A 16951-nucleotide genomic window follows, 5' to 3' on the forward strand; every position below is an offset into this window, starting at 1 on the left:
CTTCCGAGCTCCTTCTCCCATTCTGCACCCCACCCTCTTCCTCCAGGATAGAGAACCATCCTTCTGGTCTCTCCTTGGAAATCAACTCCTCTGAGAAGGTTTCTCCAAGTACCCTCCACACCTCCCACCAGTTTCCAGTCCCACGATGGGTTAAGTGTCTCTCTTCCTACATGCTCTAATAAAGTACCCTTTCTTACTTCCGTTACAGCATTTAGCACACTGACTTGAAATCTTCTACTTTCTTGTTTTATTCTCTAATAATGAACTCCTTGAAGAAAGGAGCAGTACCCTATACACTGTTATACCACTAGCCTATAGCACTGTGCCCGACACACGGCTGATGCAATCAATAAATATTTGTGATCCAATGAAGACAAGGAAAGATATAAACTGAAAGGAATATGGAAGTGGTATCTGTGAGACTCCGAGGGAAAAGGGAAAAAAAGGACAATTTAGAAAAACGGAAAAGCTGCTGTTTGAATGGCCTTCATTTCACTATCAACCAGAAGAAACATCTCAAAGTGCTTTCAACAACATTATCAGTTTCCTGAAACCACAGAAAGTCAACAGCAACAAGAATACTTTTTGGAAATACACACATGGTTGAGCTATCATAAATACGAAGCATTTTCATAGCTGGAGGCTAACGGTGATTACAGAGAGCTCACCTCCCTAAAGTTCTGCTCTTCACCACCCACACCTCTTACCCTTTTTCCCCAAATCCTTGAAAATGGAGATGTCTGCTGACTGTAATCTAATGCCAACTTTGCACTGTGTGCTTTTCTGTTTAGGTAAAGGTAGGGAAGCTTCTGACATACAAGAGAAGAATTCTTTAAGAAAGAAAAAAAGGGACAGGACTGTAAATGGCACATCATCACCGATCATGGCAATCTAACAGATTCTTTCATATGTAGCTTATTTTTACAAGAAATAAACTACAACGAGATGACTGGGGAAGTACTAGACTTTTATTTAAGAGGGCTAGATCCCTTGATCACTAGTAGCTGAAAGTTTAAGACTCTGAAACCCTTTGAAATAAACAACCAAAAATGTAACCCTGAAGAATAAAGATGAATTTCTACTATCAAAATTTAATGGGATATTAAGTAGTTTTCCATAAAAGAACAGTCAAGCATTATTTTACTGCCTCCTGGAAGCAAAGTGAATTTACAAGTGAACCACTGTGTCTAACTTACATAGCCACATGCAGACCCAGAGTCCCTCAATGCAGCCAGTTTAAAAATACAGTGTCTTTGCTTGTTCTATTTTTATCATAACTCCTTTTTGTATTACTTACTGGAATGTAATAGATGCCCATCTTGGGAGTTTCATTGGCGGTAAGAAGCATTCCTAAAAATAAACACAGTGAAAACAGTAAACACATGGGGAAAAGAAAAGTACCCTTTTCTACATGTTCTGCATTCTGAAATGCATGAGGTGCTGAGAACACAGTGTTTAAGGCAGAAGACCCAGGCTGGCAGCCAGGCACCCTAGGGGTCGGGTCGCGGGCTTCAGTCCCTGATCTTCCTAGGTGAGGCACCTTAAGTGTCAGAAAGACCAGCTTCCCAATCTGCAAAATGCTCGGGTGTACGAGCTAAGTAACTGGGCGGTTCCCACCATGAAGTGCTCGGGTCTATATAAAGTTTGCCATCATTTTTAAGGGGGAAAGTTTTATGCTTCAGAATCATAAATATAGTTTTGATGCACTATTTATTATAATAAAAATAAGGAAGTTAAGAAAGGAAGCCTTCTTTCTGTTAATCAGGAATTAAAGAACCAAGGTAAACTATTTCCCACAAAATGTCACAGCAAACTAGTTTCTAATGTTTGAATTAAACTTTACACCCTGATAGAAAACAAAACGACTTAAAGGGAAGGCTATGTGTGTGTAGCTACACTAGAAAAGACCTGTAAAGAATCTAACAGCCTTTACTATACCAAAATGAATCACTCACAAGGGAACTTTAACAGATTCAACCAAAAGAGTGGTTAGTAATTTAGTCTGGGGATTGGCATTTTAAGAAAGTAAAAATGAAGTAAAGGGCAAATTTGTGGCATTCAGTAATGGTTTCCTTTTAACCCCAGTAGCAACAGAACATATGAATCCATTATTCGTTGGTACAGAACCAGAGTATTCAGATGTCTCAGTTTTGTTCTCAGTTCTGTGTCATGTGTGCAAGCCACTCCTCTCCTAAAGTCTCCGAAAGCAGCTCCAATCCTCACAGCCCGTTCCAGACTGATGCACTTTAAACAACACTGAAACCAGCAACCATTTGAAGAGTCCGTTATCATTCACTAAACACTTTCACATATTTTACTTTAGTGAACACGCAACAACTCTCTGAAGTAAGAAATATCATTCTTATTTTACAGATCAAAAAGATAAAGCTCAAATGTACTGAGGGTCCCATCACAAGCTAGAAAATTTTAGAGCCATAATTCAAACTGAAGAGCTTTTGTTTTTAAGTACCTTTACATATCAACCCAATTTTATTTATTTTTAAAATCTATGTGTAAAATACAATAGAAGAATCCACAGAGGGAAGACATTTGGATTATGAGACCATATAATCATAGTTAAATATACTAAATGTTAAGAACAATGATTTGATTCTGTGATTTAAAAGTACTTTTTGCTGCTCCTCTGTTAAAACAAAAGCTTGCAAAAGTGATGATATTTAATGCTGTTACGGAAATAAAACGCTGAGATAGACGAGGGCAACTAATAACCAGAAAGCAGGAAATCAACGCTCTCTCAGCAGAACCACGTTGTGCACATCAGCTCCGAAGTGGGAGCGAGCCCTTAACTGGGACCAACCTTCACCAAAATACATACAGCCGATAGTGAAGTCGAGGAAAGTAAGAATGTATATCTAAACTAAAGCAAAAAAAAAAAAAAAAAAATCAGAGACACTTTCATAGCTTGCGGCCTCTATAAGATCTCTCCCCTGGACACTTCTGATGACCCTGGAAACAAATGCTCAGAGGCCGTGATGGGAAGTAACAACTTGTACTGACATGTGTTCCCAAGTTTCCCTAACGACACTGCCAGAACTCTTCCTAGACCTCTGCACGTGATTAAAGAAGTTGTAGGGACTGAAGAGACAGAGTACCCCCAAAAAGAAGGTTTCTGCCAAAGACACCCCCTAAGCTTAGCTTCAGTGACTCAGTCCTGAACATTGAGCAGTGAGCGTTCCACGAGGAAACATAACCGAACCCATCAAACCGACAGAAAAGGCTCTAATCTAATTACACAGGAGAATTCAGACTGGGTGCAGCAGACTGTTTTCTACAATGGAGCAGGATAGCCCCTGGCCACATATGGACAATGACACAGGCTGGCCTACTATCAAACTAAAGCAGGGAAGGTCAGGACTGAAACCAACTATAAATGAGAAAAACAAACAACCTTACAAAGCCCAAGGAGTGTGAGAAGTTCCTAACAAGAAAGAAGCTGGAAAATCAAACCAGTGAAAGAGTTAGTTCAGCAGAAATTAAGATGATCCCAGGCACGGGAGGAGACTGTGAAGTACTGTGCTGGCATGTTACATCCAGAGACAAGAAAGGAGCCCCAGAAAGTCAGATCATTTGCTCAAGGTCACCACGCACTAGTAAGTCGAGTAGCTGATATTCCGACTCCAAAGCCCAGGTAATACAGGCTCCGAAACTCCAGTAACAATGGAGACAGAATGAAAAGGCTTCATGCACAATCAAATAAACCATTTAAAAGCACAAATATAAAGACCAAAAAGCAACATGAAAAATGCTTTTAATATAATGTCAAGCTAAAAACCAAAAGACATTATACATATGTATGGTGTGAGGACAACAATCTAAAACACATGAACACATAATTAAAACAATTTCTCTAACGAAAAGAGTAATACTTGTGAAGAGACTCTAGAACTGTGGCTTTTTCCCTTTAAATTTCCTTTATGCTGATATTTATTGCGGTTTCAACAATAAAAATATGAACTGTGAAAGAGAAGGCAAAGGTCATCAGCACTGGGAGTCAAGAGAACACACTGTGGTGTGGAACAGCAGCGCCCAGGAGGCGCTGTGCTGTCTGGTGCAGCCACAGTGCCCCCACCCCCCGCCCCAGAAACAGAAACATGCACGGAACAAGTCTCGCCTGCATGTGCTTCGGAGGCTAAAGGACTCTTTGAAGGTCACACTTGAAAAGAAGGAACAAGGCTCTCTGCCGAAGTGTGCTCCCAGGGCCAGTCTGAGAAATGCCACCGAGCTGGGAGATAAGTGTAGAAACTGAAAGGAAGAGTGTATGAAGAACCCTGTACAGCAATCTGACATTGCAGCGAGATGCAAATGTGTGACCCTTTTCCTAGTAATTCACTTTTATTATATTTTACACAAGTATCAATCTGCAATAGATTGGAAATTTAGAGACAAAACAAAAAACAAAACCCTGGTCCCTCACCAGACACATCTGAGAAGCTCTGTAGGAAAACCCTACGGCATCAGGTCACAGCCTCGAGCGACTCAGAGCAGACAAGTTGTGAGAACAGCCCTGTGCTGGAGGAACAGGACATTGCTTCCCACGTGGTCAACTCCTGATGTAAGTGTGGAGCGTGTGATTTTACTACAGAGGGAGCCAAGGATATTTACAGATGATGGAAAAGCTTTCTCTCTGTACTGAGAGGTGATGGACAGAGAATAGAAGGCTACGTCACATCTCACAGTCCAGACAGCAGCCAGCAGCCACGGAAGGCGGGTGAGAAGCAGGCTGGGTATAATTATGAAGCCTGAGTTAGGTCTTTCTGAACGGAAATCTCCCGCTCCCGGTGGTTCTGAGACCAGTGATGCTGATTCCCCGGGTCTCAGGGGGGGTCCCCAAGCACCTTGGGCAGGCTGGGCCTCCCGCAGCGCCCAGACCTGGCTGCCTGATGTGGAGAAGGCTGACTGAGCAAAGAGAGCAGGAGCTGAAAGGAGCTGGGAAGGCAGAACCATTTCTCAATGTTCTGAGCAGCCTTAATATCAGAAAAACATGACAGAACAGTCATTGTGATTTGTCTTTAATTACTCCAAAATGAGTAAGTGAGAAGATAAAAAAAGAACGTTTTAGCTTTTCTAAAATATGATTAAGCTCCTAGTGATTAAGTGAAAACCCTAAAGGGCAGCCAGTGTCAGAGGGAAAGGAGCGGGAAGCAAGGGGAAGACAGCAGAGCACGCCAAGCAGCCGCGCTCGGCTCCAAAGCCCGAAGCAGCAGTGGAGGGGCTTGCTTTACTGGGCTCGCTGTCATGAAATAAATCTTGAGCAAGTTTTTATGTTTGATTAACTTCCTATAAGTTATTTGACAGTAAAGTCACTCCTCTGTCCAAAACATCACCCTTAAAATTTCCACCTTCCAGAAAAGTGAACTTTGGAACGAAGAGCTCTCTGGTGGTCACCTAAACAGCGACCACACTCCTCCCTGGCCCTGGGATGACTGATGCGACCTGACGCGGAGAGCCCAGCAGCCCTGTGCACCACTTCTGGCCAAAATATTTAACCTACGGTGCACTGAGCATTAGATTTAACTTCTACTCTGGAAAAATACAGAGGCTGGAGGAACAAGTTAAACCACCATGGAAAACAATCACAGAAATCCATGGGACATCCTACGAGACTACAGACCTGATCTTGGAAAACTCTGCCACGAAGGGGGGGGGGGGAAGATGGGGGACTATTCTGGATTGAAAGAAACAAAAGACACAACTAAATGTAATACACAACCTTGGTTATAGCCTAATTCCAAAAAATGGACGAAAAAAGGCATCTGGGGGACAATCAGGGAAATCTGAAAATGGACTGAATGAAAGGTAAGACTAGAGAATGACTGTTTTCTTATGAGGAGGGATAAAAGCATTTTTGATATTAGAAGAACGTCTCTCCTCCAGTGAGATTAAAGCGGCACCTGGTGGAGATGAAGCTCCACTCTGCCTGCGGCTGACTTTTAATCTGCATCCTAGGCTGTTAAACATCTCCAAGTCTAGACCAGTGCTGCCCAAAAGAAACATCATACAAGCCATATACGTGACTTAAAATTTCCTAATAGACACATTAAAATTTTTTTCAACAGGTAAAATTAATTTTAATATATTTTATTAACCAGTAAGTCCAAAATATTTTCATTTCAATATGTAATTAATATAAAAAATTAATGATCTACTTCATTTTGTTTTCAGTGTCTTTGAAATCTGATGTGTATTCTGTACTTAGAGCACATTTCAATTCTGATGAGTCACACTGCAAGTTCTCAGTGGCCACATGTGGCTGGTGGCCCCAAACAGGTAGAGAACTTCTTTCTCTCATCATTATCTGCACCCTTCAAACTCTCACTCCCTCAATCCAGCCAAACCCTTGTTCCAACTGTAATTTCACCTGGTTTTACTCATCTTTGTACTTGGCCCAGACCCCATTTTAGACCATTCAATTCTCTAGAACTAGAACCCTAGCATCCTCACCTGCAATTAATTCCTGAACTCATCATGATTTGACTCACCTCCACTGTTACAATAAAATCTTCCCAACTGTCACAGATGAAAGGCTAATAACAAGGATCCAGAGTTTCTTATCGTTTTCCAGAGAGTACTGCGTAGTTAGAAAGAGCACGGGCTCCAGAATCGGGAACGGCTGGCTCTAACTGAGACTGCCACACGCCGGCTGCAAGGCCAGCCCTGGGCAAATAAGTCAATTTCCCATCTCTTAAGATGTAAGAAAGATGGGTAGGGAGGGGAGGGGAGGGAGAGGGGAGGGGAGGGAGGGGAGGGGAGGGGAGGGGAGGGAAGGGAAGGGAAGGGAAGGAAAAGATGTACTACTAACTATACAGGGTTATAAAAAGATGAAATGAAAAATTAAGATTACAGCATCCATCACTTAGACCATTAAATAACTGAGCTCTTTCCTTCCTGCCTCCATGTCCATGATACTCATACTCGCTGAGCAATGCCCACAGAATCGCTCCCATCTCAGCTTCTCTCTTCGACAACTGTTGGTTCCTGTACCTTCACCCTGTCTACTCCTATGAAGCATCTTGGCTGGCTCTTCCTTCTCATCTCCCTCTGAGTGGACTCAGGTCCTGCTCTCTTCTTGTTTCTACACACTTTTCCCACCGCTAATCTCCTTCACTCCCACTTCTGCAATAACCTCTATTTACATGCCTTAAAACTCTGTGTCTGCAGACCTACTTTTCTGGAGACCACCCTTTCCACTGTGCACTGGACGCGGCTCCCAGGGTAAAGCTGTGGGGCAGGGCAGGGATTCACAATCACTTGGGATGCCTTTTATAAATAACACTCCCCCTGGACACTCTGAGTCAGTACAGCTGGTATGGGGCCAAGGAATCTGTACTTTTTAAAAAGCTCCCAGGTGAAGCTGGTGGGCAGCCAGGTTTAAGGCTCTCTGCCAGACCCTGCCACTGCCCCAATGCCTCCTCATATTCAAACGTTCCAAGAAAATATATTCTCTCCAAATTTGCTCTCTCCCCTGTGCTCCCAATCTCAGTTCAAAGTGTCACTTCCTACTCATTTTAGTTCAAAAGTGACCTGCCTTTTACACGGTGAGCAGAACTGCCTTCTGAAAGCACAGTCTGAGCAGGTCCTGACCACACACAGAGCCAAGCTGTTCAGTGGGCCGTTTCCAGACCTCACAGCCTGTGCACCCCCCACTCCTCCCAGAGCCACCCTGGCACTGGCACACGAGGCTCTTCTGCTCCCTCAAACGAGCCCCATGTATGGCGCTGCATCCTGTCCCATCCTTCTCACACTGTTCCCTCACGTGGACCACTCCCAACTCCACTGACTACATCTCACCTGGCGCTCCAAACCCAGGGCAAACCCAGGCCTCCTCTACGCTCACCTCTCATGGCTTTGGCTGAACCCCCTCCGTCTCTCTCTCATGCATCTCAGTTCTGTGCGTACGAACATGATAGAGCTTTCCTTGCTTTGCCTTGTGTCCGTCTATCAAAATTATCCGTGCTCATCTGTACTCAGAGTACAACTCTGCCTAAGAGTGGAAACTGTCCTCATTTTCTCTTATCCCCCCAAATTCTGTACGGACTTGCCTGGAAGGTATCGTTAAACCCTGAAACCTGCCATGTAATTTATTGAACAGCATACAACATAGAATACACCAAACCCGTGGCTTCATATTACGCCTTGTGTATCATCAGGCAACTCCAGCCTTCTCCAAATCCCTAACGTCAACTTCCACTCACAATTACTAATCATGTAAAAGAGCTAAAGTGCACACCAAAATAGCACCTCACCTGCCACCGACCCACAGACTCTAACCAGCTTCTACTAATTGCTAGGCAGGCTGACGACTGAGTCACTGAGAGTGTCATTTTCTGAATCATCCACACCACTTCCTGTTCTTAATTTTCCACATAAATACAATATCCAAGAATTGTCCTAACCAAGTCAAAACCCATCTTAAGAAATAAAATGAGTTTAAGACCCAGTAAAGTGTATTGCAGTAATTATATCACTGAATGGCCCGTTGCTATGTACTGCATACCTGAGTTGGGGTAAAGGCAGACGTCATTAATGTCATGTTCTGGCTCCAAGGAAGTAAATATTTTTCCCTAAAACAGTAAGCGAAAAGGAATTATTAAAATAGTTAAAGGAAAAAAAGAACAGTTGAAGGAAGACAACTTTCAGCAATGTGATATACAGACAATAAACTGGAGGCATAACGCCACTACATCCCGCTTATGTGAAAAAATAAAATTACCCAACTGAAATCATAGAATCTAAAAAGATTCTTAAGGGAATTCGTTTTATCAGTTTATTAAATTCTCTGTTTTAGAGACAAAGAAACTGAGGCTCAAGGGGGAAAGGTGACTTACCCCAAAAAAATAAATACCAACTTTTAACAATAGTGTCTACACAGGTGGAAAGGGTAAAGTTTAAAGTAAAGTTGTACATCAACTTAAAAAAATTCTCACAATCTGGAAAATACATTCTAGTTAAACTTGTCCTCAAAGAAACCAAAAAAGATGCTCAGCACGGTAAGATGAAGACCGTATCCACCATCCCTAGGTCGCGAGGATCTGAGGGAGCAAATAAGATAACGAACATAGAAAACAAAGTCCTACAAATACAGGAAAAGTGTTAGTTGTTACACAGCGGAGGCTAACATATTTTTGCTTTAAATGTGGGGGGAAGTGGGCTATATTTTTAAAAATTAAGAGAAGTTAAGTAAAATAAAAAAGTAGATGAGAAGATGGAAATGGGAAAAGGTGATGAGAAAGATAAACATGGGAAGGAAGTCAAGCAAAACCAAGTAATCTGGGTGTTGGTCAGAAGGGCGTATTTAGTCATTACAACAACGCTAAAATGCAACTTACTGTGGCAACTACAACATGATTTCAAGAACTCATGCTGAAAATGTCTGCCAGGTCTTGCACTTATTAGAGGCTCCTCATTATTACAGGCTCCATGGTAAAGGAGGGGAATAGATAAAAAAACGAATTTCATGCTCAATGAAAAACAGCAGCCAGATTCTAATTTACAACAAACACTGCAACTCACACAGCTACCTCCTTCTCAACTCAAGTTCTCATTGAAACAAAAAATGGAAGAGGGAAAAGAAAGGAAGGGGAAAAGGAAATAATAAAAACAGCATGGAAGAAAAAAGAAAAGGTGCCACAGTTCACAGAAATCCACGTTATGGAAAACTACACAGCAGATAGAGGGCTTGGGAGGATACATCCACACTGATAAGTCACGACCTCTGGGCAGGATGGAAGGCAGGTCAAGGACAACTTCTACTTTATTAGTATGTTATGAACTTTCAAAAACAAAATGTCTTTATTTGTAGTATTACAAAAAATAGTTTTAAATTACATTAGTTAGGATTATCAGAAAACAGCTGAGAAAATTTGAGCCTAAGACACATGAATCTTCTTAAGAAAGTCCTCAGAACCCTCCCAGCTCAAAGGAGTAACGTTAGTTCCTGGGCGACTGATCATCAGGGTAATTCTTCCAAGAACTGAGGAAAGGTGAGAGCCCTCCCTCTGCTCCCTAACAAACTGTCACAGGAGCTATGAAGGGAACAGGGCTTGAGAGACAGCACACACCCCAAGGACAACTCTGAATCTCCACAACAGATCCAGAGGGAAAAGGACAGGGCATGAAGTAAGGGTAATACTTAGAGAGTTAACAAAATGAAAATTAAAAACAAAAGTAATGGTCCAAAGATCTTGTGGTAGCTCACAGCAAAAAAGAAAAGTGACAATGAATATATGTATGTTCATGTATAACTGAAAAATTATGGTCTACACTGGAATTTGATCCAGCACTGTAAAATGACTATAACTCAACAAAAATGTTAAAAAAAAAAAAAAAAGTAATGGTCCAAGCAGCCAGGGATTCTGATCAGCAGTCGACCCGTGACGGGGCTGCTGGCAGCATCTCCACCCTGAGCACAGGAGCCTACCCCCTACCTCCCCACCCCCGGGCAAGACTGACGCTCACCCTCTGGTGACCAGTGCTGAGGCTGCTGGACGCCCCACCCCCTTCATCTCAAAAGTGAATATTAAAAAGTGACACTTTTTGACTAAGGATGCTAAGTTTGTAATCAACAAATGCAAAGACTCTTAAAAGCAACTGCTACACTGAAAGAATTTTTTCCCAGTTGATGAAATAACCTTTTACTATTCTCTCAAAATACTTAGGTTTCAAAATGAAAAAGGAAAAGCAGAGGCAGATTAAGTCAGCAGCACAGGGTTTTGTTACTTTTTTCAAGGACACTTTATAAGGGGAGAGAATATCAATTACTCTTAAAAAAATATTGTTTTTAAGAAAAACACTAAATTATTGTAAAGGTATCATATCTAAAATCCAATTGTTTGCGATGGGGAAAGGGTGTGAAATTGAGGTGTATAATAATACCAATATGGAAACAGCAGTGGCTCATAAAACTTTCCTAAGGTTGTAAGAGAGCCTCAAGGTCTAGGGGTTTCTTACAGATCAATTTTTTAAACAATGATTTACTTTCTTACTTAACTGAACATGTCAAAGTGAATGTCAGTTTTAGCAAATCAGGAAAATGTCTTAACAGGAAGAAAACAATCCTGACTACTTTGAATATGAGTATCATCTATCCTGAAGTAACTAACTTCCAACTAAGTTCCCAAATGGATACCCAGTATTTCTTTCTCAAGAACCCACATAATTCAAAAAAGGCAACAGAAAGAAAAGAAACATTAGGCAGATAAACAAGTTTTTTTTCTGTAGAGCAGAGGGGGCTCTATTTAATATCTTGCAGTAACCTAGAATAAAAAGAATATGAAAACAAATATATGCATGTATTTGGGTGACTGCAACTTTATGATGTACACCAGAAATTGACACATTGTAAACTGACTATTCTTCAATTAAAAAAAAAGAAAAAAAATTAGGAAAATATGCAAATAAGTAATTTTAACAACAACAAAAAATACATACTGAGTTCTTATTCCACATTTTGACAATTCTGGAGTCAGCAGACAAAATCAAATCTAAGGAATCCTGGAAATGAATTGACTTAATGGGCAGCCCATACTGGTGGTCCTTAACTAGCAATGGCTTATCAGACCGAAGATCATACAATAAAACCTAAAGGGGGAAAAAAAGAGTTATTTCTGTTTAAGCAAACTAAATATTTTATCTTAAAAAGAAACTTTTAAAACTTAGAATAATGGCTGCCATATGTTTCATTACCTTTTTATCAACACAATAAACACCTTTACTCAGGGTACAAAAATTCTAAAGTCAAACAGCAAAAATACTCCAGAAAAATCTCTTAAATTACACTCACAATACATGGTTTTATGAATTGAACCCTGAGAGTAATTTCTAGGCACACTAAGATTGAGAACTACTTAGATACACTAAGAAAGGAACCAAAAGGGAAAGTCCACAAGAATTTATATCATTTGTGAATTCAACAAACATACACCTTGAGGGCCTCCTATGTACCAGGCACTGTCACAGCTACTGACAGAAGCAAGAATGAAGGCAGTCCTGGCAGATTCAAGACAGATGGTGGAGGCAAGGCTCTGACTTTGGGGGGGGGAGGGGGAGGTCTCTTCCGAGCCCTGTTACGACAGGCAAGGGGCCTGGTGAAGCTGGAACTTAGTCCCAGGTGACAGATCCTCTCTAGACCCTGGATGACAGAGGTAGCAACTCTACTGGAAGCAGGGCTCACACCTGTGCTGAGGTCAGAACAAACTTACAGGTGTGTGGGCTCTGCCGTGAAGGGGAGGGAAACGGTGAAATTAAATCTCTGAAGCTATTTCATTTGACTCCTTAGATGCTGAAGATGCAAATGCCGAGGTATGGTCCACTGACCGCTCACTGTATAGGATGTGCTGAATAGTGAGTAGTAGGTGAAAACAAAGGTCCCTTCGATAAATAAGTTTCGGGAATATTTATTGAACACGTTTCCTGTCTACAGGAATTCTCAGAGCCTTCAATATATATTTAAATGCACTGTAAATCTCGAAGGACAGGAATCTGACAGAATTCCAAACTTGTTTGACCATAGAACTCTCTCTGTTCCACACACTCCAGGAAACTATGTTCCAGACCACACTCAAGAGAACACTTAAGGCATATCCCACTGCAGCTCCAGCTTGAGAGCCTCTCAGACCAACCATCAGGCCAGAACCAGATTTCTCAAGGTACTGAAAGAACACAGTATTCTGAAGTACCCGCTCTACTCCAGCCAAAACAATAATGCCTCATTTTCTGTTTCCACAGTGAACAGATATGTGGATGCTTCCCATGATACATACACGCCTCTGAAATAGTAACTTAAGTGTGAAGTTTCCAACTTAAACATATTTACCTGCCCGGTGGATGTTCCAACCGCCATGGTCAAGGCACCGTTAAACTTCAAAGCAGAGATCGTTGGTAAACTGTTGATCCTGCGAAGCAAAATATTTGTGTTCCATGCATATATGGCCAAACCTCCTTCCAAGTAACAAATTCGTTATTACTCTTCAGTTATAATGGGGAAAATCACATTTTTAGTCTTCTGTTTGAAAGGTAATTATATCCGAAATTTCTTAAAATAAAAAATTACCATTACTTATAAATATAAACTACCTTTAAAATCTGTATATGATCGTCTTTAAAAACTGTAAGAAGTATTCTCAAAGCAGCTACAAATAAAAAAAAAGTTTCTGAAAATATAAAACCAATGGGAAAGGATCACTATGACAATATTTTTTATTGTGATTAAGCCAGGATAAGGTATTTACAGAAACATCTCCTTTTTTGCTTAAGAGGAAATAATTTTATGTTCGGGCATGGGTATATCCATTTTCATTTCTAAAGTCAGCTATGTCAAGCTGAAATAAAAACTAGTCCCCAATGGGGAGCTAGAACCTCTAAACGTAACAGAATGATGGATGTTCATGGCTATGCATTTGGAATATGCTTCTGACTCAGTAACCAAGAGTATCAGCACCAAAAGTAATGCTCTGCAGTGGGCAGGGTCCTGCACGACAAGTCAGAAGTGGACAACAGTCCTGATTTCATACTAGTAAAATGACACTTCCCTGACTATCAAGACCCCAGAGAAAAGGCATTCCTGAGCTGATTACAGCAACTAATCCTATGCCAAGGACCCGACAAGACAGTGATAAATCCGTATTTGTACTAATACGAAAATATAAAAATATCTGAAAACATATGTACCATAGGTGCAAGAGTTACTATACTCTGGTGAGTGGAGAAAGGAGAGGCGCTTATACGTCTTACTTAATTCAAGCATCTAGACGTTTTCATCCCTCAAGTGTGAATTACTTTTCCAATTGTTTTAAACGTAGGTATGAGCAAACAGGAACAAAAAAAATATCAAAAAACATTGCTTCCCTCCACCTCAAAATTCAAAGCACGTATTTCTGCCTGTTAACTGGAGTGGTGGACTTCTGGTTCCATCACCAGATCCTACAGAATTGGAAATAAAAGTTCCTGCAGTGTGTTTGTTTTAACAAAATGACACGGCAACTAAATAAATAAGGCATTCTACACTAGTACTTCAGAAAGGAATTCCAACTGGCTTAGCCACTTAGTGAGCTTTTACAGGAAAGGATTTTTACATAAAACAATCACAAAGTCACAATCTCAGACAGATATGTCTTGAGAGTCTCATCCTTCAGCAACTGATTTTAGTTTAGTAGTGAGACATTTGTTTAAATCAGAAGGTGACGAATATTTAAACTGCAAATTCAATTCTACTTACTCTGAATCAGCTGTGACGCTACTTAACGCGCAGTCTAGCAGGCCAACTCTACCACGCGTTCTCGGGTCCCAGCACTCTACTCGACCCTAAATTAAAAAACCCAATAATTTTAAATAATAGCTGCTACTAGAAAATTTTTTTGACAAATAACAACAACAAAAAAAGCCTTATTAACACTGATTACCTCATGGGGAATAAGAATTTAACTTTTTACGTATACCCTTTTTCAGAACTGCTGAACGTTTCATCATGAGTTGCATTTCCTTTATAATTAAAAATAGAAAAAAGAAAAAAAGAATAGCTAAGAAAAAACAGCTAAAATGTGATGGACCACCCCTGACTGGACCTTGATTTGGCTGGTGGGGTGGAATAGGGAGGAGTTATGAAAGCTATTTTGATATAACTGGGAAAATTTAAATAAGCAAATATTACTGTATCAGTATTAAATATTTAATATATTTATTACGATAACTGTCACAGAAGAAATCAAAACCCAACATATAAAATAAAAATTAATTAAAAATGAAGTTTTAAAGTCTGGTCCGACAGTGCATACCAAATTTCAAGCCCCTAATAATCAAGGAATTCCAGGAACCCAGCCTTTGGGCTGGGGGGGTCTGCCCCCGGCTCACATGTCTCAGGGCTGGTCTTAAAACAGCTGGTGAAAGAGACGCCTTTTCAAACAGAACTTTTCTTACAGAGCGTGTTTCCTGGTATACAGCCCAGCTTGCTCTGTTAGGGACTCTATTCAATAAAAAAACTACTTTTTTTCAAGAAAATTATTTTAAAATTTCCCCTTGGTAATCCCAAGAGAAGTAATTAGCAAGATAATGCTTCAATGGCCTGACTTGGGCATGACAGTATTATAACACAGTCAGCGTGGTTTATGCATTTCCATTAAATCAACCTCATGTCCCATTTCAAATCTTACTCTTTCCAAATAAAAACAATCTGAATAAAGAAAACCTAAACTTCCTCCTTATGGACTAGTTTAATAAACTGCAGTACATTCAAACAACGGGATCCTATCCATCAGTTTAAAAAAATAAGCTTAACTTTGTAGTGATTAGAAGTACCAATGTATACAGACGTACATTATATGCCATTCCATTTTTTCAAAAAAAGCAAAAGAACCACGGTATAATATAATTTTAATTTTGTGAAAAGCTTTTAAAAAAACATATCAGACACAGAAAAACAAGAAAGAGAGAAAACTGCAAGCCATTCAAGAGTTCCCTCTGGCTGTAGGATTAGGTGACTGGAAGGCACTTAGGGCACTTTTTTAATTATTCTTGTTTTTTTTTTTTTGACACATTTATCCTTTGTTTTCTACCATGAGTATTTAACAGTGTTGTAATTAAAACATGCAAATCTAGAAAAACTGTTGACAAGTATGAAGGACACTGGTTCAAAGGTACTGCAGTTTAAAAGGAAAATGCATGTTTACTAAATGCTCCTATACGGGACGTGCAGAACACAACCCTATACACCTCTACAGTTGGTCATGTTTTCATGCAGGTTGTTTCATGGGACCCTCACCCGCACCTCTATAAAGTTGGCAAGCTAAGTGTTACGATCTCCATTTCACCAGTGAGAGAAATAAGCCTCAGCGAAAGTAATTCAGTCATAAAACTAATAAGCAGCAGGGAGCTGGGACTCCACGACGTACTGGCCAAGGATGAACGAGGGTGGCTGTCACGCTGCCCCCCGGGAGCAGGCAATCCAGCAGCGACTTCGCACCCAGCTCCCGATGGTCAGCGCCAAAGCAGGCCGAACCGGAGCATAAGGGGCATGGCCTGCAGTGGCGAACAGCCACGTCTCGGTGGGACCACATGGAAAGCAAACCAGAGACTTGTTGCTTCATCAGCACCCTGCTCCTGGGAACCAAGCAACCCTGTCTTTAAATAAAACTGCACTGGTTATCAGATGTAGAGCAAATATTAAAAAAAAAAAAAAAAAAAAAGTCAATGTATGCTTACCTCTATTGTTCCCGTGGCAAATAAGCCATGCACTGAATTTATGTCACAAACATTATTCTCCCTACAATAGTAAAGCAATGAGGGAGAGGATCAGCACCTACTTTAGGGGGAGGGGTACTCAGTAAACTTTCTAAAGAAACAGTCAACCCAGTTCTGTGGAGAAAGACATGCAGATTCCGTCTCACTCATCAGCCTATGAAAAACATAGAGGCATCAAAGGGTTAAGTGCCTGGTACACAGTCACAGGAGCTTCGGGCCCGCAGGGTAACACTCTATCTGTCGGGAGATGAGACAAGGAAGGACTTTCTTCAGAAATACTATTCCACCACCATGAGAATAAACTTCTCAATATATTTTCTCCCAAGACAAAGAAAGCACAGATTGTCACTACACCAGTCTTGAGACGTGACCAGCTTGAGGGGAGTACACTGACCTAAGCTCATTTTCTTTTTCTGCAGAGTGGTATTTTACCAACCTCATATGGTCATTGTGAGGATTAAACGGAAAAACTACAAAATGTTCAGCACAGCATCTAAAGTTTACAAGACACTCAATAAATAAAAGCTGTTACTATAAACAGGAAATTCTGCAGCTAAAGAGCAGCTAACTTTTTATTATTCAATGATGCATCATGAAGTTACTATCATTTTTTTTTTAAAGAAAATGACAGTATTTCAAGCCAACGTGAAAAAACAAACAAACAAACCAAAAAAAACCAAGACTTTACCTCATTTTTATC

General features: G+C 40.6%; 1 protein-coding gene across 2 annotated transcripts in view; it reads right to left on the minus strand.

Moving 5' to 3' along the window:
• Positions 1–16951, minus strand: part of NOL10 (nucleolar protein 10) — an 85871-nt gene that overhangs the window by 57765 nt on the left and 11155 nt on the right. For both annotated transcript variants that reach the window (XM_006191857.3, XM_032497023.1), the window contains exons 8-13: positions 16213–16273; positions 14234–14319; positions 12833–12911; positions 11449–11598; positions 8516–8582; positions 1298–1350 (exon numbers count right to left, since the gene is read on the minus strand). In XM_006191857.3, coding sequence (XP_006191919.1) covers positions 1298–1350; positions 8516–8582; positions 11449–11598; positions 12833–12911; positions 14234–14319; positions 16213–16273 — 496 coding nt within the window. The remainder of the gene's footprint in view (positions 1–1297; positions 1351–8515; positions 8583–11448; positions 11599–12832; positions 12912–14233; positions 14320–16212; positions 16274–16951) is intronic.

This window comes from Camelus ferus, chromosome 15 (assembly GCF_009834535.1).
Source record: "Camelus ferus isolate YT-003-E chromosome 15, BCGSAC_Cfer_1.0, whole genome shotgun sequence".
Lineage (NCBI taxonomy): Eukaryota > Metazoa > Chordata > Mammalia > Artiodactyla > Camelidae > Camelus > Camelus ferus.